At 50.0% G+C, this 25,472-nt stretch overlaps 1 protein-coding gene across 1 annotated transcript; it reads right to left on the bottom strand.

Annotated features, from left to right (window-relative positions):
* Positions 1-348: 348 nt before the first annotated feature.
* Positions 349-23,407, bottom strand: LOC140904405 (class I histocompatibility antigen, F10 alpha chain-like). The gene is made up of 8 exons (XM_073326806.1): positions 23,401-23,407; positions 22,717-22,980; positions 11,590-11,865; positions 9,692-9,967; positions 7,776-7,877; positions 7,326-7,358; positions 2,954-2,995; positions 349-2,386 (listed from the first exon to the last, which is right to left on the bottom strand). Exons 1-8 carry the CDS (start codon positions 23,405-23,407, stop codon positions 2,382-2,384), a joined length of 1,005 nt encoding a protein of 334 aa, XP_073182907.1. The 3' UTR covers positions 349-2,381.
* Positions 23,408-25,472: the final 2,065 nt, after the last annotated feature.

Raw genomic sequence — 25,472 nt, 5'->3', positions numbered from 1 at the left:
CAGTGCCCAGAGGCCAAACAACAGCAGGGGTTCGTTACCCGGTGTGCTTCACTCAATAATCACAACGGGGTGGAGAAGCAGAAAAGTTTATGTGCAGCTGCAAACAAGGTCCAGGGAGAACAGAATCTCCAATTCTGCACCCAGAGCAGGTCATTACACACACACTTATATTCCTTAATGCTACTGCACTACACATCAGCCAATTAAAACTTTACACAAATACTCTGCCTTCCTTATATGGGTTACAACAATGTTTACTTCCTGCAACCGCTAACAAGCATTCCTAGCAACTTAAACAACCAGCACATTCTGTCTAGCCTTGTAGTTCTCTCTCCTATTATCTTTAACTTGGCGTCAGCAAACCTTACACGATGAGGCATTATCTGCGGCTGCAACATTGTTTTAAGAGCAAAAGAGCTTACTCAAACCAGCCAGGCCTGAATTCTATTAAGGGGGGTTGAGAAGAAGCCCTTCGGCCTTCAGCAGGGAGACTTCCTCGACCCTTATGGCCTTCCATCCCCTCGACTTAACTAGTGGCCATGCCCTGGGGTCTCCAAGAAGACTAACCAATTTATTTGGGCATAAGCTTTCGTGGGCCCATGAAAGCTTATGCCCAAACAAATCGGTTAGTCTTTAAGGTGCCACCAGACTCCTTGTTATCTTTCTTGGAGGTTATTTTTAGGCTATACCATGGCTTGATTTTATTTTTCATTTAATGCACTAAGAATATAAACAATATAGGCCCTGGGCACATTTCACAGCACTGCAGGTGTTCGTTGAACAGGGGCAGTTGTGGTGTGAAAAATATTTCTCTTGAGTCTGGACCGTGGCTATATCTTGACCAAGAAATTTGGACCTTGACAAAAAATAATTATCTACCCCGGCATTAAGGGCTGCTCTGAAGAGGACGGTGATCAAGTGTTCTCCAGGTGCACTGACAGTAGGAGACGGAGGGATTTAGGTTAGACATTAGGAAAACTCTCTAGCTCTAAGGACAGTTCACTGTGGGACAGGTTGTCACAGACTCACAGGCCAGTGCCCTCTTGGCTCCATATGGCCCCTGGGGGGAACCGGCCTTTCAGAGTATTGACCCTACACGAGGTCACACTCTTTGCTCAGGGTTTAAGCTGTCGGCTTCTCCTCCGCCTCCCAGTACCGCCCGTCTGAGCCTCCAGCATGCCTGCCTCTCTCGAGCCTGCAGCGATTCTCAGCCAGCGCAGCACAGAAGGGTTTATTGTACGTCTGGAGTATAGCACAAGACATTCTCAGGGGCATCCATCGGGGTCTGTCCTCATCCAGGTGGGCTAAGACCACTCTTTGTTCCCAGACCAGAAGTGAATCCTCCTTTCTGCGGCCCACCCCATATCACCTTCAAGGCCCCACCTCCATCTGTCTTCTTTCCCGGGAAAACAGGTCTCCAGGTGACTCTCTCTTCTGCTCTTTGTTCTCTCCGCTGCCCATAACTGGCTGGCTCCAAGTTGGGATGGGCCTTCAGATCATCAGTCGCTACGTTACAAAGTGCCCAGGCCATGGTCTGGGGTCCAGGCTGCTAGACTGGGTCACACCTGGTCTTCTAAAACAACAGACACCCCCCTCCCACCTGGGTTAGACATGCAGCACACGGGGGAAACTGAGGCACACAGTATACATATGCAACATGAGGAAAATATCCCACTTTGTCACACAGGTTGCCTAGAGAGGATGTGGAATCCCCGTCGTTGGAGGTTTTTAAGGACAGGTTGGACAAACACCTGTCAGGGATGGTCTAGGTTAACTTGGTTCTGCCTGAGATTGGGGCTGGACTTGATGATCTATTGAGGGCCCTTCTAGCCCAGCATTTCTATGGCTCTATGAATGGTGAAAAGGACATTAGAGGCACTTACAAACTAAACGCAGACACTTATTCCTGTCCAACAGACGTCCTTAGCTGATGATGGCAACAGCGCGACCAGCTGCGAGTAGACCCGGCCATTTACCGTGTTATAATCATGAAATTCGACAGAAAAAAAAGCCGTCCCCACCACAGACGCACAAGCAGTTACTGCTGACAGACCTAGCTCACCGCACCGCGCAGCCAGAGGACGGCGCCCACACTGAATGGGGCAAACACTGAACTCTGACTAACAGAGTTTTTATCCATTAAAATGTTGGAAATTATTTTGTGCAAATAAAACATTATTACAGAAAACTATGACATCTGAAAAGCAAAACGTGGTTCAGTGAGCAGAGAGACAAGGCCGGAAATCCCACATGGGACGCTCCAAGTGCCAGAGAAAAGCTAGGGAGGGGTTGACTGGTTCTTGCAGGGAGACAGAGCAGAGCTCATCCGTCTTCCTCTCGGGGGTCCCCTCAGGCCATGGCATGGACTCCACCAGGCTCAGTTAAGCTGCAGAAGTTAAACACAGGCAATGTCTGTCAAAGGGAACCTGCCATCATGTTTTGCAATGACAGTGCAGGCTGCGGTCGGGGCGGTCGCCCGAGTGGCTGCAGGGTTCAGTGGATAAAATCTCTAACCCCGCTGACAAAGCTTGTAGCTCCAGGGTCAGAGACCCGGGTTCCTGGAGCCCCAAGTGCTGGGCTCTGTCCCTGCTGCTTCCTCCCTGCAGTTCACTGGAGACTGTTCTCTGAAGCAGCTGGAGTTATCCTTGCAAACGCTGAGCTCAGCCCACGCTGTACCAGCAGCCACAGAGAAATCCCTCTCACTAGCGTCTTTCAGTCCGAAAGTCATCGCAGCGAAAACAAGGGGGATTTGGCGGCAAACCTGTTCCTGCACCCCCAGTGTGAATAAAAGGGAAATAAGAGATCCCAAACTCCCCTGTTCTGCTCCTTGGGGCTAGTTTGCTAGAGGGGATGGGCCAGGGAGATTCAGGGTCCAATGACTTGGACTAGGTCTCTCTCTCCAGAGGCCTCAGTGAGAGCAGTGAACCCCTAGGCTAGAGCCCCCGTCACTTACCCTGGGCAGATAGGTCAGAGCCACTAGATCCTTGGTCGTTTGCTGTGCAGAGGAGGAGGAGAAGAGAGAGTGTATTAGCGTCTCTCACAGGGCAGGGTTTCAGCGTAGTTAGTACATACGGGGACTCCTATCCAAAGGGAACAGTCATCACCTGACTCTTCCCGAGCAGTGAGCTGGTTGGTGCAGAGACCAGCCTACAGGGCAGCTGCCCAGGATTTCCATTATTCACGTGGAAAAAACATCACCACTGCAGGGGGACAGCACTGCTCTGTGCTCTTCATGCCTCGTCAGAACGGGAGCCCAGACTACTCAACATTCAACGGCTGGCAAAGCAGGAGATGCTGGGCTAAGGATACTCCTGCCAAACAACCTCAACTCCGCCTCCTTTGGTCTGTGCCCAGAGGGGTCCCTCACGCAGACCACAGACGTCACCCTCCCCCCACCAATGAACAGCAATTCCCGCCTTAATCAATGGCGCTGCACCGAACAGTGTGGACGGTATGAAGACGAATGCGGATTTGGGTGGTGCTGGGCACACAGACAAGGACAAGTTTGGTTTGGCATGGTGCTGGTCTACTTCCTGTTCCTATTCCCAGACCCACTGGGGCAGAGTTTGAGTTGCGTGGGAAGCATCATAATTAAGACCGTACCAAATTCACGGTCTGTTTTGGTTAATTTCAGTCACAGGATGTAAAAAATTGTCATTTTCATTATTTCAGCTATTTAAATCTGAAATTTCACAGTGTTGTACCTGTAGGGTCCTGACCCAAAAAGGGGCTGGGGGGAGGGGGGGCAGCAAGGTTACTGTCGATGGGTCACGGCATTGCCACCCTTACGTCTAGGGTACTGCTGGGGGGGCACTGCCTTCAGGGCTGGGTGCCTGGCCAGCAGCCACCGTTCTCTGGCTCCCCAGCTCTGAAGGCAGCACAGAAGTAAGGGTGGCTATACTGTGATCCCCTCCAATAACCTTGCAAACCCCCTCCGCCCCCCACAACCCTCTTCTGGGTCAGGACCCCCTGTTAGAGAAATGCAGGTCTCCCCTGTGAAATCTGTATAGATTTCATGGTCCGTGATGCGTTTTTTATGGCTGTGAATTGGGCCATAATATCTCTGCATATCCTGGTTTGCCAACCTTTGACTTCTGGGAATTAAACACTCCCATTCTGAAAGGACACAGGGAGCCCAGGGCAGGGCTGAGCACCTGCCACCTTAACTCCCCATTAACAAAGTTCTTGCATGTGAATTTCTGTTGTTCTGGAGTAACGAGGAGGAGGGAAGGAGGCACGACTGAGGGCCAGCTGTAGGAGGAAGGGTGGTGCTCTGCAGAGGTTTTGTTGGCACTTCTCAAACCCCCTCCGTTACCTGCTGGGGGACCCCTGAGAGCATAGAGAGAGAGCTGGATGACTACACCCTAGCAGGGCCCGGCAGATCTGTGCACTTTATACTGGCTCTTCATACCAGACATTAGAGGGCCTCAGATGCAGTCAATAATGTATGTAAATATCTCCCATAATTTTTAGTCTTGGTCCTGTTGGTAAAGCTAATTACAGGAGACAATTGAGGAGGGCTCAACGGGTAGTGATCAATGGCTCCATATCTAGTTGGCAGCCGGTATCAAGTGGAGTACCCCAAGGGTCGGTCCTGGGGCCGGTTTTGTTCAATATCTTCATAAATGATCTGGAGGATGGTGTGGATTGCACTCTCAGCAAATTTGCGGATGATACTAAACTGGGAGGAGTGGTAGATACGCTGGAGGGGAGGGATAGGATACAGAAAGACCTAGACAAATTGGAGGATTGGGCCAAAAGAAATCTGATGAGGTTCAATAAGGATAAGTGCAGGGTCCTGCACTTAGGACGGAAGAACCCAATGCACAGCTACAGACTAGGGACCGAATGGCTAGGCAGCAGTTCTGCGGAAAAGGACCTCGGGGTGACAGTGGACGAGGAGCTGGATATGAGTCAGCAGTGTGCCCTTGTTGCCAAGAAGGCCAATGGCATTTTGGGATGTATAAGTAGGGGCATAGCGAGCAGATTGAGGGACGTGATCGTTCCCCTCTATTCGACATTGGTGAGGCCTCATCTGGAGTACTGTGTCCAGTTTTGGGCCCCACACTTCAAGAAGGATGTGGATAAATTGGAGAGAGTCCAGCGAAGGGCAACAAAAATGATTAGGGGACTGGAACACATGACTTATGAGGAGAGGCTGAGGGAGCTGGGATTGTTTAGCCTGCAGAAGAGAAGAATGAGGGGGGATCTGATAGCTGCTTTCAACTACCTGAAAGGGGGTTCCAAAGAGGATGGCTCTAGACTGTTCTCAATGGTAGCAGATGACTGAACGAGGAGTAATAGTCTCAAGTTGCAGTGGGGGAGGTTTAGATTGGATATTAGGAAAAACTTTTTCACTAAGAGGGTGGTGAAACACTGGAATGCGTTACCTAGGGAGGTGGTAGAATCTCCTTCCTTAGAGGTTTTTAAGGTCAGGCTTGACAAAGCCCTGGCTGGGATGATTTAACTGGGAATTGGTCCTGCTTTGAGCAGGGGGTTGGACTAGATGACCTTCTGGGGTCCCTTCCAACCCTGATATTCTATGATTCTATGAGGGGATTTGAACTTGTTGTCATCGAGGCGACAGAGTGGTGCTGATCTGAAGTCAGTGGAAAGACTCCCATTGGCTTCAACAGGCTTTGGATCAGGCCCAGATTTCACAAGCACCAAACCAACTTTCAGGTAAATCAAAAGAAGTGTAACATTAAAAGCAGGTCAGACACCTTCAGGGTCACACTCAGCCACAAACAGCACAGCTCTAGGGGGATAATAATTCAGCCCAAAACCACTGTATACATTCCTGACTATCACCTTGTCTACACTACTAAAATTGGGACCCATGCCTGCAAGCCATGCAGTTCCACCAGAGAGAGCAGGGGTGGAGCAATTGAGGAGATGGGGTTCAGGTATTTTTAACCCTTGTATCATCTAGACTTCCTCGGAGCAAGGTTAGAGAACATGTGTCTACAGCCACTCTACACTACTGAAGAAGACTCTGCTGGGAAAACAACACAGCAGGGCACAGATTATCCAACAAGTTCTTGGAATGTATTGGAGACCATTTTTCTTTCAGAATGTGGAGAAAGCTATGAGGGGAGAGGCTGTTCTAGATTTGGTTTGACAAATAGGGAGGAACTGGTTGAGAATTTGAAAGTGGAAGGCAGCTTGGGTGAATGTGATCATGAAATGACAGAATTCATGATTCTAAAGAATGGTAGGAGGGAAAACAACACAATAAAATAATGGATTTCAAGAAGGCAGACTTTAGCAACTCCCTGAGTTTGCTAAGGTAAGATCCCATGGGAAGCAAGTCTAAGGGGAAAAACAGTTCCGGAGAGTTGGAAAGTTCTCAAGGAGACATTATCAAGAGCACAAGTGCAAATTATTCCACTGCACAGGAAAGAAATGAAGGATGGCAAGAGATCACGCTGGCTTAACCAGGAGATCTTCAATGATCTAAAAATCAAAAGAGAGTCCTACACAAAGTGGAAGCTAGATCAAACTACAAAGAAAAACTGAAAACAAATAACACAAGTATGTAGAGGCAAAATTAGAAAGGCCAAGGTGCATAATGAGATCAAACTAGCTAGAGACATAAAAGGTAACAAGAAAACATTCTACAAATACATTAGAAGCAAGAGGAAAACTAAGGACAGGGTAGGCCCATTAGTCAATGAGGAAGGAAAGACAATAACAGAACATGTGAAAATGGGAAAAGGGCTAAATGATTTCTTTGTTTCAGTTTTCACCCAAACGTGTCATAGCGATTGGATGTCTGACATAGTGAACACCAGTGAAATTGAGGTAGAATCTGAGGCTAAAATAGGGAAAGAATAAGTTAAAAATTATTTAGACAAGTTAGAGGTCTTCAAGTCACCAAGGCCTGATGAAGAGCATCCTAGAATAGTCAAGGAACTGAGAGAGGAGATATCTGAGTCAATAGCTCTGAAAAGTCATGAAAGATGGGAGAGAGGACTGGAAGAGGTGGTTAAGCACTGGAATAAATTGCCTAGAGAGGTTGTGGAATCTCCCTCATTGGAGGGTTTTAAGAGCAGGTTACTCAGGGATGGTCTAGATAATACCTAGTCCTGCCATGAGTGCAGGGAACAGGACGAGGTGTCCTCTCAAGGTCCCTTCCAGTCCTACGATTCTATGGTACTAGAGCAATAGTTGGACATTTCCCTAAAATCCTCAGTGTAGACAAGGCATATGAGTGGGAGCGAGGATCTTCTGTCAGTGGCTCCAGGCTAAAATCCACAAGCAAATACTGATGGCCGTTCAGAGATGGCCACTTGAAAAGAGGCGATGGGTCTCTTGTCACTTACCCTGAGCTACAGCATAGCCATCTCCCTTCTTCCCTGCGGAGAGAAGGCAAATTTCAGTGAACGCAGCTCCCAAGGCAGGAACCGACTCTGATCTGTGTCCACAGCTCAGAAACCGGGCCCCTGGCCCAGCACAGCCCCCTGGCGCTCAGTAATGGACTCAAGGTCCCAGGCGCTCACAATTGGCAGGAGAGAAAGACACAATGAGACAGTTTCCACAGACCTTGGTGCACTGGGTGCTGAGCTCTTCGGAAAACCTAGTCCCATCTAAACTGTAATCCGCACCCAGTTTCTGGGTCTGACCCTCCAGCAGCTCCCATTGGGGGTCATTAGCTCAGTCCCGCAATGGGGCAGTTACACCGTACTGACACAGGCTCCTGAACTGCTGTTGCCCTTAGGCGGGTGTGCAGGGCCCGGCAAGTCCAGAGAATCCCCCCATCCCAGGCTCTTTACCTGGGCGTTTCTTTTTCCAGACGACTACTCCAATTATAACACCAATCAGGACAACTGCAGTGATAACTCCAGCCACAGTGGGAATCAGATTGTTATTTGGTTCTGAAATGGAATGGAAAGAATGATCAATGGGGAAAAATCTCCTTCCCCCTCACCACTAAAATCCCCCTTTCATCCCACTGCAGGGATCCGTCAGTCAGTTCCCCAAGTTAGGGCTGAGTCCTGCAACCCTCCACCCCTTCCAGTGCAACCACCATGCATTGCACCCCACCATAGGAAGTCCTGGACACAGTCTCTACCACTTCAAGTCATAATAAATATTTAGCACTTAAACTCGAATACTTTTATAACATTAACCAATCCTCAGAACTGTGGGAGAGCATGGATGTCAGTATCATCCCTACACGGGAAAGGGGGGAGACTTGCTGAAGATCACACAGTGAGGCAGTGCAAGAGCCAGGAATCGACCCCAGGAATCCTGGCTCTCAGCCCCTCCTGCTCTAACCCCCTAACCCCAACTCCCCTTCCAGAGACAGAACTCAGGAGTCCTGGCTCCCAGCCCCTAACCCCCCTTGACCAGGCTGACTTTCATGACTAATGGAACACAGTCCCACTGCGGGAATCTGGTGCCAAACTGGAAACTGACTTCAAAGCTCTGGATTTCTCTGCCATGAATGGAGTTACAGACACAATGCGTGTTTTTTGAGGGGGCAGGAAGTAAAGAGGGGAGGATAGAAATATTAATTCTGTTCTTGGTTTATATAAACCTGTTAAACCCCGAGTTCTGTATACACTTTCAGTTTCATTAATCAGCTTCTCCTGTTGTCTGAAAGAGCCACATGATAATACAGCAAAAAGAAAAATATTTCGAAGAGAATAAGGAAATGTGGGTTATGACACAAAAATTGGCAGGGGACGTAGTAGCAGGATTTTGATGTGAAACCATCTGCTGACGAGAGTCCCGGTGCAGGCTGCCCTCTCAGAAATTGTTTGCACTTCCAAATGCTGCATTTTTCCACATCCCATTTAACCAAGCAAAAAGATGGCTGGAAGGCAGCTCCATCTGTAATAAATTATTCCTAGACTTTCTTGTGCTAGGGGCATAGGAGACTCTCCCCCGTGATGCAGGGCTCTAATCTGCCTCCTCGCTCCATTCCAAGGCCATACTTCCCTTCCAGCATCACTGCGCACAGAAACAAGCTGCTCCCAACATTAAACCTCTCTCTCTGGCCACATGGGCAAGAATGAAGAGCCCGTAGAGCCATGTTTCTGAGAACCTGCTGAATCAGAGGACCGGAAGGGACCTCGAGAGGTCATCTAGTCCCGTCCCCTGCACTCATGGCAGGACCATGAGTACCTGAAGTTGAGACCGGGCTGCAAGCTGAACCAAGACCAATTCTGTCTGGAAATAAGAGGCAGATTTGAGCTTCCCCTGGGATGTGGTAAATTCTCCATCCCTTGGAGACTTTACATCTGGAATGGGCATCTCTTTCTGAAGGATGAGCTCTAGTTTGCTCACAGATGACCAGACTGGATGCTGGGGTCCCTGGCGTGATTCCCCCCTGCCCTGGGCTATGCAGGAGCTCAGATCAGATGGTTAGAATGGTCCCTTCAGGCCTTAATATCCCATTGTTAATCTTCTCCCTTCAGAGATAGTGTATTGCTGAGATGTATCGAACAGCCCCAGAGGCAGCAAACTGGAGAGCAAGACATGAGCCCCAGGCACTGTGGGTCCCAACTCCAGCACAAGAACTTGACTGCAGAGGGACAGGGCCAAAGGGGACAGGGCCTCACAGACCCTGAGGAAATTCCAGCTTCAGCCTATAAATCCAAATGAGAATTTTTCAGGGGTTGAGTTTAATGGATTCCCCCTCTCCCACAAGGAAAAAAGAGACACACACACACAAATGCCTTACCCCAGGAGACGGAGAGTGGCTCTGATAGGCTTTCATGCTCCACGTGACATGAATAATGGCCTTTGATCTTGGGATCAATCTCCATTGTCACCCAGGTCTGGTAGGTCCCGTCCCCACTGGGTAGGATGCCTTCAGAGTAGGTCTCTTGCTGTCTGTTCTCCCCATTTCTCAGCCAGGTCACGGTGATGTCCCGGGGGTAGAACCCACTGACCTTACAGGACAGGGTGGTGAGGCCGTCATGAGATGACCTGTCGCTCACTCTAGCTGTTGGGCGCACTGGGAAAAAGAAGAAACTGATGTTAGTTGTTTTCAAGCTCTAATCCAGGCAGCCTTTGCTGGAGCTTTGCAGCATGAAATTCTGAGACCCCAGCAGGGGGAGAGGATGAGAGTCCATGAGACGGAATCCCTCTGATGAGAGAGAACCACCATGTTAGAGAATTCCTGTGCTGAATTCCCAGCATCAGCAATGGTGAATCCTGAATCCAGGTCCCTGAACTGGCTTCCGCTCCCAACTACAGTGACACAAGTACCTTGAAAGGCTTCACTAAACTCCAGATACGGATGTGAATCATGTGCCAGGTTTGTACCCATCTCCTTTCCATCCCTGGATTTGAAAGAGACAAAAATCTTGCCCAGGCCAGGGAGCAAAAAATGGACTGGATAAACTGACCAATTAAAGATGGAAAGTGACACACAGTGCTAAATTGCCCCTCAAACTAGCTAATATTAATTGGCTAATTTCTTTTCGGTTGTTACCAAATCTATTTACCCCAATATTATGGATTTCAAAAGGATTTACCCTTATGTTCCCTTGGCACTGAAATACACATTACACTGCTGTGTGTGGCTTTTTCTTCTTGGCATTTGTAAAGATGTCAAAAAGGACAAGACAATGTTCTGCTGAGGGTTGTGAGAGAAATAAGCAACTAGTATAATTGTTGCAAAAAACTGGGTACAAATTTCAAGTAACCTTGAACAGCAAGTGCAAACTGTTCGGGAACGGAAAGGGTGTGTAATGATGCTAACTAATCTGGGAAATGTGTGTCCACAATAACAGACAAGGTACGTACATGGGTAATAGGGAGTTAACATTTTGAAGCAGACTACGCTGCAACTGTCCTCCTGAGTCAGAGTGGTAAAGCATTTATCCTCTTCCCTTCTATGTTTGTGCTGATTAATCTTTAACTAAAAAGCTTTGGTAATAAATGTGACTGATTGTGATTATCTGATGTCTTATTGATAAAAGAATCAAGTAAGTAAGTATGAAAGTGTTGCAGCAAAGGTAGGTCTGGAGAGGGAAAGCTTTAAGGACAAGGGGAGCCTTCTTCCAGATTAGTATGGGGAGGGCAATTCCACATGGAGGGGATGGCATAGAAGGAAGCACATAGATGTCTGTGGGAAAAGTTTGGACAAAGAGGCAACAAGGACAAAACGCCCATCATTGGTGGAACACGGGCTGGGGGGGTCACACAACAAATATGATGGTGCAGAGAGCGAACGAGGAAGAATTACATGGTGAATGAAGCTGGTGTCCACAGAAGTGGTGGCACTTCCATAATTAATCAAAGTGCTCTAACATGCACACACACAGGTATATTGCCTTGATAACTACTGTGTCACACCAGGGGAAGAGCTAGAATTTGTGCTGTAAATTTGGGCTCATTTGGTCAAGTGACTCTGGAGATACAGCTTCTCTACAGTGAGCTGCTTTTAACATTTTTAATTTCTTCTCTTCTTTTCCAGCAGAGCTCAGGGAGAAGGGGTTGTTTTCCCACCCATCCCTGGTGCAAGGTTCGCTGAACTGCCCCCTACCCCCCTGCTCCATTTTGGAGCTGGGGATGGGGAATGGAGATGTAACTTGTAGTGACCTCCTGGGTGGAGCTTGTCCCCCATCTTACCTTTCCTCTGTAGAGTCTCCTTCCCGTACTCTAGAGAATTCCTTAGCCAGGGAATACATTCCTCCTCCAGGTAGTGTTTCCACCGCTGGTTGTCAAATACTTCAACATCCCATCTCCTTTTGGTGATCTGAGCCCCAATATCTGCTGATACCCAAGTCACGGTCTCCTTATCGAAGGTAAGAAAGTCGCGTCCGTCATATGAATCCTGGTAAAACCCCCAAGTGGTGTTGTCTTCCCGGAGATCACAGCCGTATATCGTCTGGATAATGTGAAACCCTGAAACACAGCCCAGGGTCAGCAGCAGCCTCTCTCTGAAAATCTTACCAGGACCCCACTGCAGGTAGCCCAGTGGGTCCTCCCCATGCTACTGGGCCCTCCCTCCCCTGAGAAATGGGGTTCCCACTTATGCTGCTGGGTCGTAAACCCTCTCAGCTCCTTTCAGGGGGGAACCCAAAACCTCAGGGGGGCCCACGCTCCATCTGTTGGGTCTTTGTACACTAAAGACCATCCACTACAGAGAGTTCACAACTTTTAAGGAGTACCTCATTGCTGCTTGTTCTTGTACACTCCCTGCAGGGGGTGCAGGGTGGCATGACCCCAAAGGGAGTACTCCAGATATTGCAGGGGTCTATCCCCCTGCAGCTCTCTTCTGCTCTCTGAGGATACCCTCAGTTCTGGTAGTGAGGATCATTCTGGAGAAGAGAGAGTGTGCAGGGTGTCTGTACCCCCGCTCTCCTGCTCTGGTTGTATTAATTTTGCAGGATCCTCAGGGTCACTTGGTCCCCCACCTCCTCCATTCACAGTAACCCCATGTCCCTGTGGGGAGGGGGTACAGGAGGTCTGTCCCCCACACTAAGCTCTGCTCTGGTTTAACGACCTCACAGAATCCCCAGGGTCCCTCTGTTTCCCTGCCCCATCTTCCCCATGCCCCCAACTCAATCTAGGAACCGCAAAGCACCAACTTCAGATGCTTGGCCTCTTTTTCACATGGCCACTGTCTCCAGGTGATTCCCATTGCGGCCCTTAGTTCAGCTGGCCACCATTTTCCCACAGCCAGGCTAATCTTCACAAGAGCAGCCACCATCTCGCACACAACCAAGAGCAGACTCAGTTAATACAGCCACCCCTGGGCTGATAGGAGGCAGGGAGGGAGATGTGGACAGGAAGGAGAGTCTAGGGGAGAGGGAGGGAGGCTGTGGGGAACAGAGAACACTGTGGGGATCACAAGGAAGACTGAAACGCGTGGGGAATGGATCAGACCCCTCGCTTGGCGAACAGGGCAGAATGTGGGGGCACAAAAATACCCCACACAGGGTCCCAAATATTTTCACTCCTCCCTCACCCTGCATTAGATACATCGAGGTAAACGCCTAGATTTTCAACAATCATTAGTGATTTTGGGTGCCCAGCTGAGACCTTTTAAAGGGGCCTTATCAGAAAGTGGGAGCACCTGGCCGCTGAATATCAGACACCCAAAACATCACTAATCGCTTTTGGAAAAACGTCGGCCAAGGGATTAAAATACAATTTGGGGTCACAGCCACAGGTGAGAGCCAAGCCCACTAAGCTGTGTCCCTGAACTATGCCCCAGGTTTGGATAAAAAACAGTTACTAACCTTCCTGTAACGGTTGTTCTCAGAGATGTGTTGCACACGTCCATTCCACACTAGGTGTGCGGGCCCCGCACACAGTCGCTGGAAATTTTTCCCTCAGTGATACCCCTCAGGCCGGCTCTCGCACACTCTAGTACCATGTGCTCATATCACAGTGTGAAGGGACCCGTTTACTCTGCACCTTCTCAGTTCCTTCTTGCCAGTGTGACAAAATTCCTCCTCTACCTTGGTGGGTCTTGCACTTATTGGCGGATTTGCTCACCTTGGAGCTTCACAGCAGCCTGCAGTTTGGCCGTTTTCATGAACCCACAGTTCAGGTTGACTCCTCCTGTGTCTGACCAGGAGTTGGGAGGATTTGGGGGGAACCCGGGCCTGCCCTCTACTCCGGGTTCCAGCCCAGGGCCCTGTGGAATGCAGCTGTCTAGAGTGCCTCCTGGAACAGCTGTGCGACGGCTACAACTCCCTGGGCTACTTCCCCATGGCCTCCTCCCAACACCTTCTTTATCCTCACCGCAGGACCTTCCTCCTGGTGTCTGGTAATGCTTGTACTCCTCAGTCCTCCAACAGTCCACGTTCTCACTCTCAGCTCCTCGTGCCTCTTGCTCCCAGCTCCTCACATGCACACCACAACTGAAGTGAGCTCCTTTTGAAACCCAGGTGCCCTGATTAGCCTGCCTTAATTGATTCTAGCAGCTTCTTGATTAGAAGACATGGGTTGCAGCCATGCAGACAGCAGAACTGCTGACATTTCCTGTTCTGTCTGGTTGTGAACAGTTCTACAAGTGGAGTACCCCACCACTGGAAACTGGCCCGTGCTATGTCGGGGCATAGGGACCATTCGCAGTGAGAAGAGCTGATCTGCCAGCTCGTTCTGGGCTCCCAAAAGGTGAGAAGCTTCAAGCTGGATTGAGCGCTTTATGCAGAACTCCCACAGGCAAATGGCCTCCTGACACAGGGGGGAGAAGAGTGGGCCGTCTCTGCCTGTTGATGTAAAACATGGCTGCCATATTCTCTGTAAGAACTCGCACCACCTTGCTTGCGATGGGGGATAAGAACACCTGACGTGCTAGGCGGACCGCCCTGAGCTCTCTGATGTTCATCCGTAGCAAGAGTTACTGCTGGGACCACTGACCTTGTGTCCTCAGGTGCCTGAGATGGGCCCCCAACCGAGCATGGATGCATCCAAGATTAGATACTGAGGGTTGGGGCCTGACGAAGGGAACGCCCAAGGCTACCAACCAGGGATCTGTCCACTAGTCGAGGGGGACGAGGACTGGGACAGGCACTGTGAGCACCGAGTCCAGTACACTGAGGCCAGCCAAGCCTGAAGGGTTCTGAGGTGCAACCTCGCATACCACACCACATATATGCACGCGGCCATGTGACCCAACACCCTAAGTGGGCCTTGACCCGTGATGACATTGACTAGAAGTGGGCTTCTGGGAGGAAGGCCCTGGCGTGGGTAGAATCGAGCACCACTCTGATAAACTCTTTAAAAAAGGGAAGAAGGAGGATCCTGGGAACTACAGGCCAGTAAGCCTCACTTCAGTCCCTGGAAAAATCATGGAGCAGGTCCTCAAAGAATCAATCCTGAAGCACTTACATGAGAGGAAAGTGATCAGGAACAGTCAGCATGGATTCACCAAGGGAAGGTCATGCCTGACTAATCTAATCGCCTTCTATGATGAGATTACTGGTTCTGTGGATGAAGGGAAAGCAGTGGATGTATTGTATCTTGACTTTAGCAAAGCTTTTGACACGGTCTCCCACAGTATTCTTGTCAGCAAGTTAAGGAAGTATGGGCTGGATGAATGCACCATAAGGTGGGTAGAAAGTTGGCTAGATTGTCGGGCTCAACGGGTAGTGATCAATGGCTCCATGTCTAGTTGGCAGCCGGTATCAAGTGGAGTGCCCCAGGGGTCGGTCCTGGGGCCGGTTTTGTTCAATATCTTCATAAATGATCTGGAGGACGGTGTGGATTGCACTCTCAGCAAATTTGCGGATGATACTAAACTGGGAGGAGTGGTAGATACGCTGGAGGGCAGGGATAGGATACAGAGGGACCTAGACAAATTGGAGGATTGGGCCAAAAGAAATCTGATGAGGTTCAATAAGGATAAGTGCAGGGTCCTGCACTTAGGACGGAAGAATCCAATGCACCGCTACAGAGTAGGGACCGAATGGCTAGGCAGCAGTTCTGCGGAAAAGGACCTAGGGGTGACAGTGGACGAGAAGCTGGATATGAGCCAGCAGTGTGCCCTTGTTGCCAAGAAGGCCAATGGCATTTTGGGATGTATAAGTAGGGGCATAGCGAGCAGATCGAGGGACGTGATCGTCCCCCTCTATTCGACATTGGTGAGGCCTCATCTGGAGTACTGTGTCCAGTTTTGGGCCCCACACTACAAGAAGGATGTGGATAAATTGGAGAGAGTCCAGCGAAGGGGAACAAAAATGATTAGGGGTCTGGAACACATGACTTATGAGGAAAGGCTGAGGGAACTGGGATTGTTTAGTCTACAGAAGAGAAGAATGAGGGGGGATTTGATAGCTGCTTTCAACTACCTGAGGGGTAGTTCCAGAGAGGATGGTTCTAGACTATCCTCAGTGGTGGAAGAGGACAGGACAAGGAGTAATGGTCTCAAGTTGCAGTGGGGGAGGTTTAGGTTGGATATTAGGAAAAACTTTTTCACTAGGAGGGTGGTGAAACACTGGAATGCATTGCCTAGGGAGGTGGTGGAATCTCCTTCCTTAGAAGTTTTTAAGGTCAGGCTTGATAAAGCCCTGGCTGGGATGATTTAATTGGGTATGGGTCCTGTTTTTGAGCAGGGGGTTGGACTAGATGACCTCCTGAGGTCCCTTCCAACCCTGATATTCTATGATTCTATTATTCTAAACTCTATCCTCTGAGCCAGGAAGAGTGTTGACTTCTGCTCGTTTATCAGCAGGCCCAGTGCTCGAAAGGTTGTTTGAACAAGGTGAATGCTGGCTTTCACCTGGGACTTGGACTGGCCATTGACCAGCCAGTCATTGAGGTACGGATACACCTATACCCCTCGCCTTCTCAGGAAGGCTGCCACTACTATGCATTTCATAAAGACCCATTTGGCTGCTGACAGGCCGAACAGGAGGATGGTGAACTGGGAGTGAGTCTGGTTCACAGCAATCCCGAGAAACCTTCTGTGGCCTTGGAAAATAGAGATGTGGAATAGGCATCTTTCAAATAGACGGCAGCGTACCCGTCCCCTGCATCCAGGGAAGGAATGATGGAGGCGAGGGAGACCATGCGCAACTTCAGCCTTTGAGGTGTTGCAGGGCTAGAATGGGTCAGAGACCCCCTTTGACACTCAGGATTAATGAATTGTGATGTTGTACTCCATATGCTTTATGGAAATATGCTTATGAATGTGAATATGATGTACCCTGAATATGCTTTATGCAAAAGGTCTCTTGATTGATGTCATTAGAAAGCTTGTAATCTACTGCAATCTACTGCATCTACTGGAAAATATGCATATTCATCCTATTTGTTTGCATGTATTATTTCTATGCCTGGAGTTGGGGAAATAAGATATAAACTTGTATCACTGTTGTAGTCACTCCAGGTGAGGGCCATCAATGGGGCATTAGGAACTTGATGGCTCCCATTGATTAGGACAATTGATGGTAAATGATTTACCTGAAAGCCTTCCTGTGTAGTGGGGGCCAACCCAGGAGGAATGGGGACTTGAGGTCTCAGAGACAGGTGACCATGTCACCTGGTAGTGAAATCCATCTTAAATCTGGTACTTTTCCATTTAGCAGGAGGGGCGGGGACCTGGAGAGACAAAAGATTCCCGCCCTGTGCCAAAGTTATAAAAGGGGGTGGAGCAGGACAAAGGGGGCTGCCAGTCATGAGAAAACCCCTGCTTATCACCTGAGATGTCTGCTGGATCTAACAACGACTGTACTGGGGAAAGGATTGGTCTCAGACTAGGAAAGAGTCCAGCCTGTGAAGTAAACTTATTGGAACATTTTTGAGGGTGAAATATTTCCTGTAATCAGTTTCTTAATGTATTCGGCTTAAAATTGCGTGTTTTGTTTCATTTTGCTCTGTGACTTACTTCGTTCTGTCTGTTATTACTTGAAATCACTTAAATCCTACTTTTTATACTTAATAAAATCACTTTTGTTTATTAATAAACCTAGATTTCAGAGTAGCAGCCATGTTCGTCTGTATTCGCAAAAAGAAAAGGAGTACTTTTGGCACCTTAGAGACTGACCAATTTATTTGAGCATAAGCATCCGATAAAGTGAGCTGTAGCTCACGAAAGCTTATACTCAAATAAATTGCTTAGCCTCTAAGGTGCCACAAGTACTCCTTTTCTTTTTGCAAAGAAACCTAGAGTAAGTGATTAATACCTGGGGGAGCAAACAGCTGTGCATCTCTCTCTATCAGTGTTATCGAGGGCAGACAATTTATAAATTTACGCTGTATAAGCATTATACAGAGTAAAACAGATTTATCTGGGGTTTGGATACCATTGGGAACTGGGTGTCTGGGCACTGGAGACCGGTAACCTGCTGAGCAGTTTTCAGCTAAAGTCTGCAGCTTTGGGAGCGTGGCCCAGACCCTGGGTCTGTGTAAACAGGCTAGCATGTCTGGCTGAACAAGACAGGGTCCTGGAATTCCCAAGCTGGTAGGAAAAACTGGCTCAGAGATGATTTCAGCACATCAGTGACAGTCCCAAGGGGATCTCTGTGACCAAACCTGTCACAGGAATAACGAGAGTGAAACCCTTTCCCTCTTAAGTTCCAAGGCAGCTCTCCACGGCTCCTACCTGGAGAAGACCTTGCACATCCTGGGCTAAAAGTTGCTCATGAGAAGGGTTCCTGAAGAGGGTTGGGGTTGGGGGGTAGGAGGGAGGCATAGAAATGAACTGAAGTGTATAACCCTCCTCCACCGTACTCAGTCTGTGCTGATAAGGGACCATGCCGAGCTGAAACAGGAAACATGGTCCATAAACAACGGGGGAGCAGGATCCAGTATGGGGACTAGTGTAATGCCCTCGGGCGCCCTGTCAAAAGTTCTGCTTGGCGCCCTCTGAGTATCTGTGAGGGCCAGGCAGCGAGGCTGAGGCAGAGAGGGGCAGCTGTCTGCACCTACAACCGCTGTTCTGCTTTTTGAACAAATCCTGACAAGGCGGTGGGCCTGGGAAGCGGGCAGGCTATTGGGGCTTGAAATGTTTCCTCGAAGGCACCAGGGCAGGGAGATTCAAGGACTTGAGGCTGGCTCTGGAGGCCTTCAGGCTGTGAAGTTTGCCGTCCATCTGCTCTGAGAAGAGTGAAGTCCTTCCAAACGAAAGATCTGTAGGCCAGAGGAGTGAAGCCAGGAGCCCCTTTGCATGGGCACTGCTGACGCCATAGCCCCGGCTGCCGCATCCGCTGTGTTAAGGGTGGCTTGTGGGGAATCCCTGGCCATCACCTTCCCTTTCACCAGAGCAACAATCTCCTGCCTGGACTCTTGGGGAAGCGAGTCTTTACATTACAACATGGAGTGAAAGTCATATCTGCCCAGCAGGGAATGTTGGCTGGAGCTGTAGTCCATTGGTAGAATACATTTTCCTACAAAAATGGTCTTGTTTTTTTGAGTCTTTTGACTTCGGCATTGCTCCTTACAACCCTGGCCTTTCCCTCTCACTGGCTGCCGAGGCCACCAAGGATCCGGGAGGGGGATGGAAACATACGCACTCCTACCCTTTGGTGGAGACATAGTACTTCCTATCTGCCTTCCTTGACGTGGGGGCAGTGAGGAAGGGGTCCGCCACAGAGTTTTAACTGGACCCATGATGGCCTCATCGAAAGGCAGAGCTACCTTCAACGCGGCCACTGCTGCCCAGATGTTGACCAGGCTGTGGGAGGATTTTTTTAACTACCTCCACTTCCAGCCCTAAGTTTGAGACCACCTTCTTCCATAACTCCTGGTGAGCCTTGAAGTGTTCTGGGGCGGCAAAACACCCATCCCTGCCTCTTCTGGGGGGTTGAGGGGAGGAGGCAGCCTCCATCATCATGGGACCTTCCTCCTCTCTTTCTGCACCAACCAAATCCCGTAGCTCCAGGTTCTGAGAGTCGGTACCTGGCTCAATATCGTAGTCCGCGTCAGCTGCTGTTCTGTGTGACAGAGGAATCCTTCTCTCAGACGCCACTGAGTAGGACCACCTAGATGGGGGGCCAGGCAGCAGAGGAAAACCCCAGGGGTTCCAAAAAGGCCATTGTATCTGCATTGGCCATTGTCCACTGGGCAGGCGATCAGAGGAACCCCCACCCCGGGATCCACCATTGCATAGGGCTGATTGGTGAGGTTCTGGTACCAGTCCCTCAACTAGGTGAAAGATTCAAACTCCAACTTGGATGATGAGTCATCTTGTGGGGATGAGCGGTGTGTGATACCCGTCAGCTCCAAGGGACGGTGCTGAGGATCCAGGGATCGGAGCCAAGATGGGGAAGCCTGCTTCGACATAAGCAGAGAGCAAGGGGCCTGGTACCAAATAGGAGCTCGAGGCAACATGCTCCCTTCTGCTTCCCCCACTGCTGGCACCAAGTGTTATACTGCCGGCAACAGTGGTAATGAACATGCCAGAAAGTCCCTGGCCACCACAGGCGGCTCTGGGATGGATGGTACCGCAACCCTGCTGGTGCTTCACTGTCCCTCTGGTGCCGGCGGCTGGTTGGGCACTGGACTCCACAGAGCCTGTGGACAGGGCGGAGTTGGTTTCACCTGAGGAGCAGGATCAGAGGAGTGACCAGACACAGGTTGCACTCCCCTGCACTCCCCATGCTTGTCCATTCTTAGAGATGGGGAACCTCTCAGACAACTGCTGCTTATGTTTCTTTCTTGGCCCTGGGCATGAGGAATGGTGCTGAGAGTCCCATATGGACTCTCTCTGCAGCAGCTCTTCATACCAACACTGAGGTACACGCTGCCAAGTTTGGCTGACTCGGCTCTGAAGAAGGTCTGAGTGCGGCTTCCATCAGGAGGGACTTCAGCCTGGCCTCCCTGTCCTGTTTCATAGGTGGACTGAACCGGTGGCAGAGCTGACTGCGATCCGCAAGAGGAGTCTCACCCAAGCACTTTAGACAGCTAGAGTGCAGGTCGCTCAAAGGCATGGGCTCGCCACAGGAGACCCCGGGTATGAAGCCTGGAGACTAAGGCTTGCCCAGTTCCAGGGGCAGAAGAAACTTAGTTGGACTCTCGTAGCAAACTATTTACACCAATCAAGTAAAGTCAAAAATGAGAAAATAACTGAGGGGAAAAGGGATGGAGTAACAACAAGAGAACCACTGAGAATCTTGAGAGATGCAGGGCGGCTGCTCACAGAACACGCAGGGATCCCAAGCCAGGGGCCCGAGAGGAGTGGGGTGCGTTAAGCCTCCCCACCCACCCCTCTTCTCCGTGTTGCATTCCACACAGATGAGTTTATAATTTAAAAAAGCAGATACACTTGGGGTTTGAGAAACAGCTTTTTAAAGCCTAGAATGAAGGTTTCTATATATAAACCTGAGCATGGTGATGATGAGCAGGGTGGGAGCACTGAGGGGGACTCACAGGGACCAGAACCCGAATTCCCCCGTGTGTGTGTTGGGGGCAGGGAATGGTCCCTAGAGAGGGAAACATTGTTGGTGGCCAAGATGCAGGACTCAGGACAGTGTCCGGAGAGCTGGCAGACCCAGGACTGCGAGGAAGGGGTAAATGGCGGGAGTGGGGCAGGAGGGGGCAGTCAGGACAGTGGTGGGGGAGGGGGCGGTGGGGACAGAACAGCAGCTCCCCAGCGCAGGGTTAGGGGCAGGTGAATGGAGCCCCTCTCTCAGCACTGGGGAGGCCAGTGTCCGTGTGAGCAGGTCAGGCTGGACGGGCTGAGCAGCAGGGGACCAAGGGGCGAGACTAGTCAGGAGAGGGTTAAACTAGCTACAGAGGGGGCAGGCTAGGGGGGCAGACACTAGGCAACCCTCCGCCCTGTAGCTTAGTCCCGGGGCAGGGGCACCAGGAACCCAGGTGTCCAGGATAGGATGGGAATTAGTTCTCATTGCTGCTGTCTCAGTGCTGGGGGCGGGAGGGTACCAGGAGAGTTGGGGACTCTCCTGGGTGAGCACCAATGTGACAGGCCAGTACCACTGACACGGGGGAATCAGGGGACTGGGGAGTGAAAATCCCTGTCAGGAAGGGCAGAGCAATTACATCAGAGAGACCCTCACCTGCCAGGAACAGTTCAGCAGCGCCAGGCACTGAACACTTATGGATGGATCATCCCCGTGCTGAGTGAGACAGCACAATCCGGGGGCCTGGCCAGGTGGCTACAGCCCCACACATCAGGGACCGAGCAGGAAGAATGGCTCTTTATACATGTATCGATAGTGTGCAGGGGAACCTGTCTGACCCTGGGGGCTCCAACCGGGGGACACGGGCTGGGGTTTGTGCTGCCGGGGTAAGGACCCGGGAGTCTCTGCACGTTGCAGGGGCTGATTCTCTCACTAACTCTCCATCCCCAGTCGATGTCAGAGCCTCACTCTGCGGAGTGAAGAGGAATCTGACCTTCGATAAACTCACTCTGGAAATAAGACAAAACGGACAATGAAGGAGGCTCACCGGTGAACAGCTTCTCCCCATGGCTGGGGTGAATGCAGCACTGCCCGCTTTTGTGACTTTACCGTGCTTCTCATGATGTTGGGTGGTTTTATTAAATCCCCAGTTCCTGGACTCATGGGATTAGAGGAGAGTCTCAGCTCTCTTTTCTTACAGTAGTAACTTCTAGTCCTTCTAGGAGCAGGGAAAAACCCGGAAATGTGTCCCCTAAAGGCTCAAACCAGAGGGCAAATAAAAATAAGCTCCAATATTACTCCCAATAAGCTCCCAAAATACTCATGACATTTAAGCCAAAATCAGAATTTTCAGGGCCAGACTTGTAATGTCTGAACACTTGGGGCTGTCCCTATTGGGATTCCCCATCACTCGGTGTCTGGGAAATGAGACAAGACGTCTCAGAGCCCTGTTCTAGCTCTAGGGTCTGACAGAGTCACTGTCATAGCTGGAAGCAACAAACCCCTCCGTGCAGGAATCGCTGGGTGCCATTCTCTGGCCTGGGTGACCAGGAGGTCAGACTAGCCGGGTCTGCTGGGAACTTCTGGCATTCGCACCTCTGCCACTCTGCCTGTGAAATAACCAGACACGAGGGGCGGGGGGGGGGGGGGATCCCCCGAAGGGCAGCAGAGACAGCTGTAAGTGGGACTGGTAGCAGAAATCTGGGGTGTTTGGGAAGGGTCAAAAAAAAGGTCTTTTGCATGAACCCTCCACCCTGCAGCCCCTCCCCATGTCCCTTTGTCCCCCACATTCACACGGACTCCAGCAAGAAAATGCCCCTGGGGGCTGTCCCTTCCCCCCATCCCCAACACGCATCCCCGTGTCCCTTCAGCCTGTTTACATCCACCGCACCCCCCACCCCATGTCCCTGCGTCCCTAGGTCGGGTCGTGTCCCGCACTCACCTTCGTTCTGGTTGTAGAGCTGACCCAGGGTGTTCAGACTTGCGTTGTACCATTTCTGGTAGCGCTGTGCGCACCAGGTCCTCTTGTCCCAGAACTCCGGACCCTCGTTCTCCGCCATCCACGCTGGGCGAGGCTCCGCCCTCTGCGTCCCGCTGGTGTAGACGTAGGTGACCTGATCGTCCACGTACACAACACGGCTGTACCAGGGCAGCCCCGGGCCGGGCTCCGACACCACCGTGTCCAATACGCGCAAGGAGTGCAGGCCTGGGGGGGATGGGGGAGGGGAGAGTCAGACCCAACCAGACCCTGCCAGGGAGCCCCTGGCAATACACAAGAGGCGCCGCCAGCCCTCAGGAGCGCTCCTGTGGGAGGGAGACCTGGGACGGGGCTCACAGAACGGCCTGACCGGGGAGCAAGAGAGGGTGGGGTAGAAGAAGAAAGAGAGCAGGGCCGGAGTGTGGTGTGGGGAAAAGGAAGGGATGTTATGGGAGAGGGTGGGGCAGAAGGACTGGGGGATAGGAGATGCTTCACAACATCCTCTGGAAAGGAGTTCCACTGGTTGACTGTGTATTGTGTGCAGAAATACCTCCTTTTGTTTGTTTTAGACCTGCTGCCTATTAATATCCTTGGGTGAGCCTTAGTCCTTGTGTTACGTGAAGAGGTAAATATTCACTTTCCCCATACCCGCCATGATGAAGACTATGATTTGGTCATGGATATTTTTAGTGAAAGTCCTGGACAGGTCACGGGCAACAAAGAAAAGCTCACGGAAGCCCGTGACCTGTCCATGACTTTTACTAAAAGTATCCATGGCAAAACGGGGAGCTCAGCTGCATGACCCACACACCACCTGCAGGGGCTAGGCAACTGAGGGCCACTCAGAACTGCAGGGTCCCTCTGCTGCCTACGGCAACTGGGAGCGGTTGGTCCCCCCACAGCCCATGGAGGCCCCCCCGCCGCTCCCGGCTGCTGCAGGTGGCAGGGGGACCCCACAGCTTCCGGCCGCCACGGGCTGAAGTCGTGGAGTTTGCTGGAAGTCACAGATTCCGTGACTTCCGCGACCTCTGTGAAAAAAACATAGCCTTAGTCTTGATTTCGTAGACTTTCATCATATCCCCCTTAGTCGTCTCTTTTCCACCCTGAAAAGTTCCAGTCTTATTAATCTCTCCTCATGTAGCAGCCATTCCATACCCCGATCATGTTTGTTGCCCTTTTCAGTACAATTCCAATATATCTTTTTTCAGAGGAGATGACTACATCTGCACGCAGTATTCAAGATGTGGGCGTCCCATGGATGTATAGAGAGGCAATATGACATTTTCTGTCTTATTCTCAATCCCTTTCCTTATGATTCCCAACATTCTGATAGCTTGTTTGATTGCCACTGCACTTTGAAAAAAACAAGGAGTCCTGTGGCACCTTAAAGACTAACGCATTTATTTGAGCATAAGCTTTCGTGTATGCATCTGACGAAGTGGGTTCCAGCTCACGAAAGCTTATGCCTGTTAGGATATAGACATTCAGGCCTGTCTCAGAATGAGAACCTGGGGATAAGGGTTCCCAACTGTTTCAACCCAGGGAGCCTACTCTTGGCTCAGAGCTAACAATGTCCTTTTCTTCTTTTCCTTCTTCTTTTTCTCGGTTTACTTAATTTGCTGCTTGTAGCCTATACTTTAAACTGACCTGACAGGCTTAATTGGTTTCTTTCCACCTCTCCCCCTGCCTTTTCACACTTTTGTTTTTCTGAAGTTTTAATGGAGGGTACTTTGGATACTTATGTGAGATGTTTTTGGTTATTTTGGACAAAGTATGAGGGAGGTCTGCCGTATTCCACCAGAATTTTTGGAGTAAAAGATCCATGAGCATCCATGGAGACAAATGTTTTATGGCCTCTTTGAACAGTCTCAAGGTAAAGACAGCACAGGTTAAGGCAGCTGTGTGGCAATAATTGTACTTGGTGACTAAGTTGTTACAGACAAATTGCTCTTCCTTAAAGAACTAAATGTAAGAGTAAGTGATTTAAAGAAGTGAGTGAAAAGTTACAAATAGTTTTTGCAAAAATTGATAATACAGGGTTTGCAGGAAAGTAAACATTTGGGAGTTGTGGAAATGGTAAAAGGTAACTGTTGTGAAGACGTTAAAAGAGTGACAGCTGTGGTGTTACAAGAAGGAAGTTTTTGTTTAATGATAAAACCCAGTTATATAAATGTAACTGTATGTGCAACTCTGTGCAGTCACATTGGATGGAAGCTTGGTAATTAAATTATCCAAGGGGGTCAGGTAGAGTGGCTACTACCACCACTATGCTTCTGTCCCCAGAAGCCTTTACAGCTATTCTGAGGGAAAATGGGCCCTTTTCCCACAGAAATGGTCTATAAGGGACTGCAGCAGGCAGAGAGAGAATCTGATCAAAATTATTTGACTATTGGGTAATGTAATCAAAATCACTAAAGGATGTAAGGGGTTTCTATTGGAACTTAACTTGGCTGCCCCTGGTTGTGTCTAGTTGTACAAGATGGAAGTGTAATCAGGATACAGTTGTGTAAAAAAGAGTAATCACAGTGAAAGGGATGTTAGGCAAAAGAGAATTTTGTGTGTGCGCATAGGAAAAAGAAAAGGAAAAGGGGAAGAATGATGGGAACACTGAGCCTTGGGGTGTCTCTGGGGGATCAGATTGTTACTTTGGTGGGTGTGCATGAAAACTCTGTGGGTGCGGGGGAGGCAGTTACACCTTGTGTAAAATTAATATGGCTAAT

The sequence above is a fragment of the Lepidochelys kempii genome, unplaced genomic scaffold (genome assembly GCF_965140265.1).
Source record: "Lepidochelys kempii isolate rLepKem1 unplaced genomic scaffold, rLepKem1.hap2 scaffold_104, whole genome shotgun sequence".
NCBI lineage: Eukaryota > Metazoa > Chordata > Testudines > Cheloniidae > Lepidochelys > Lepidochelys kempii.
The sequence above is the reverse complement of the archived record's forward strand: the minus strand, read 5'-3'. Positions and strand labels throughout refer to the sequence as shown.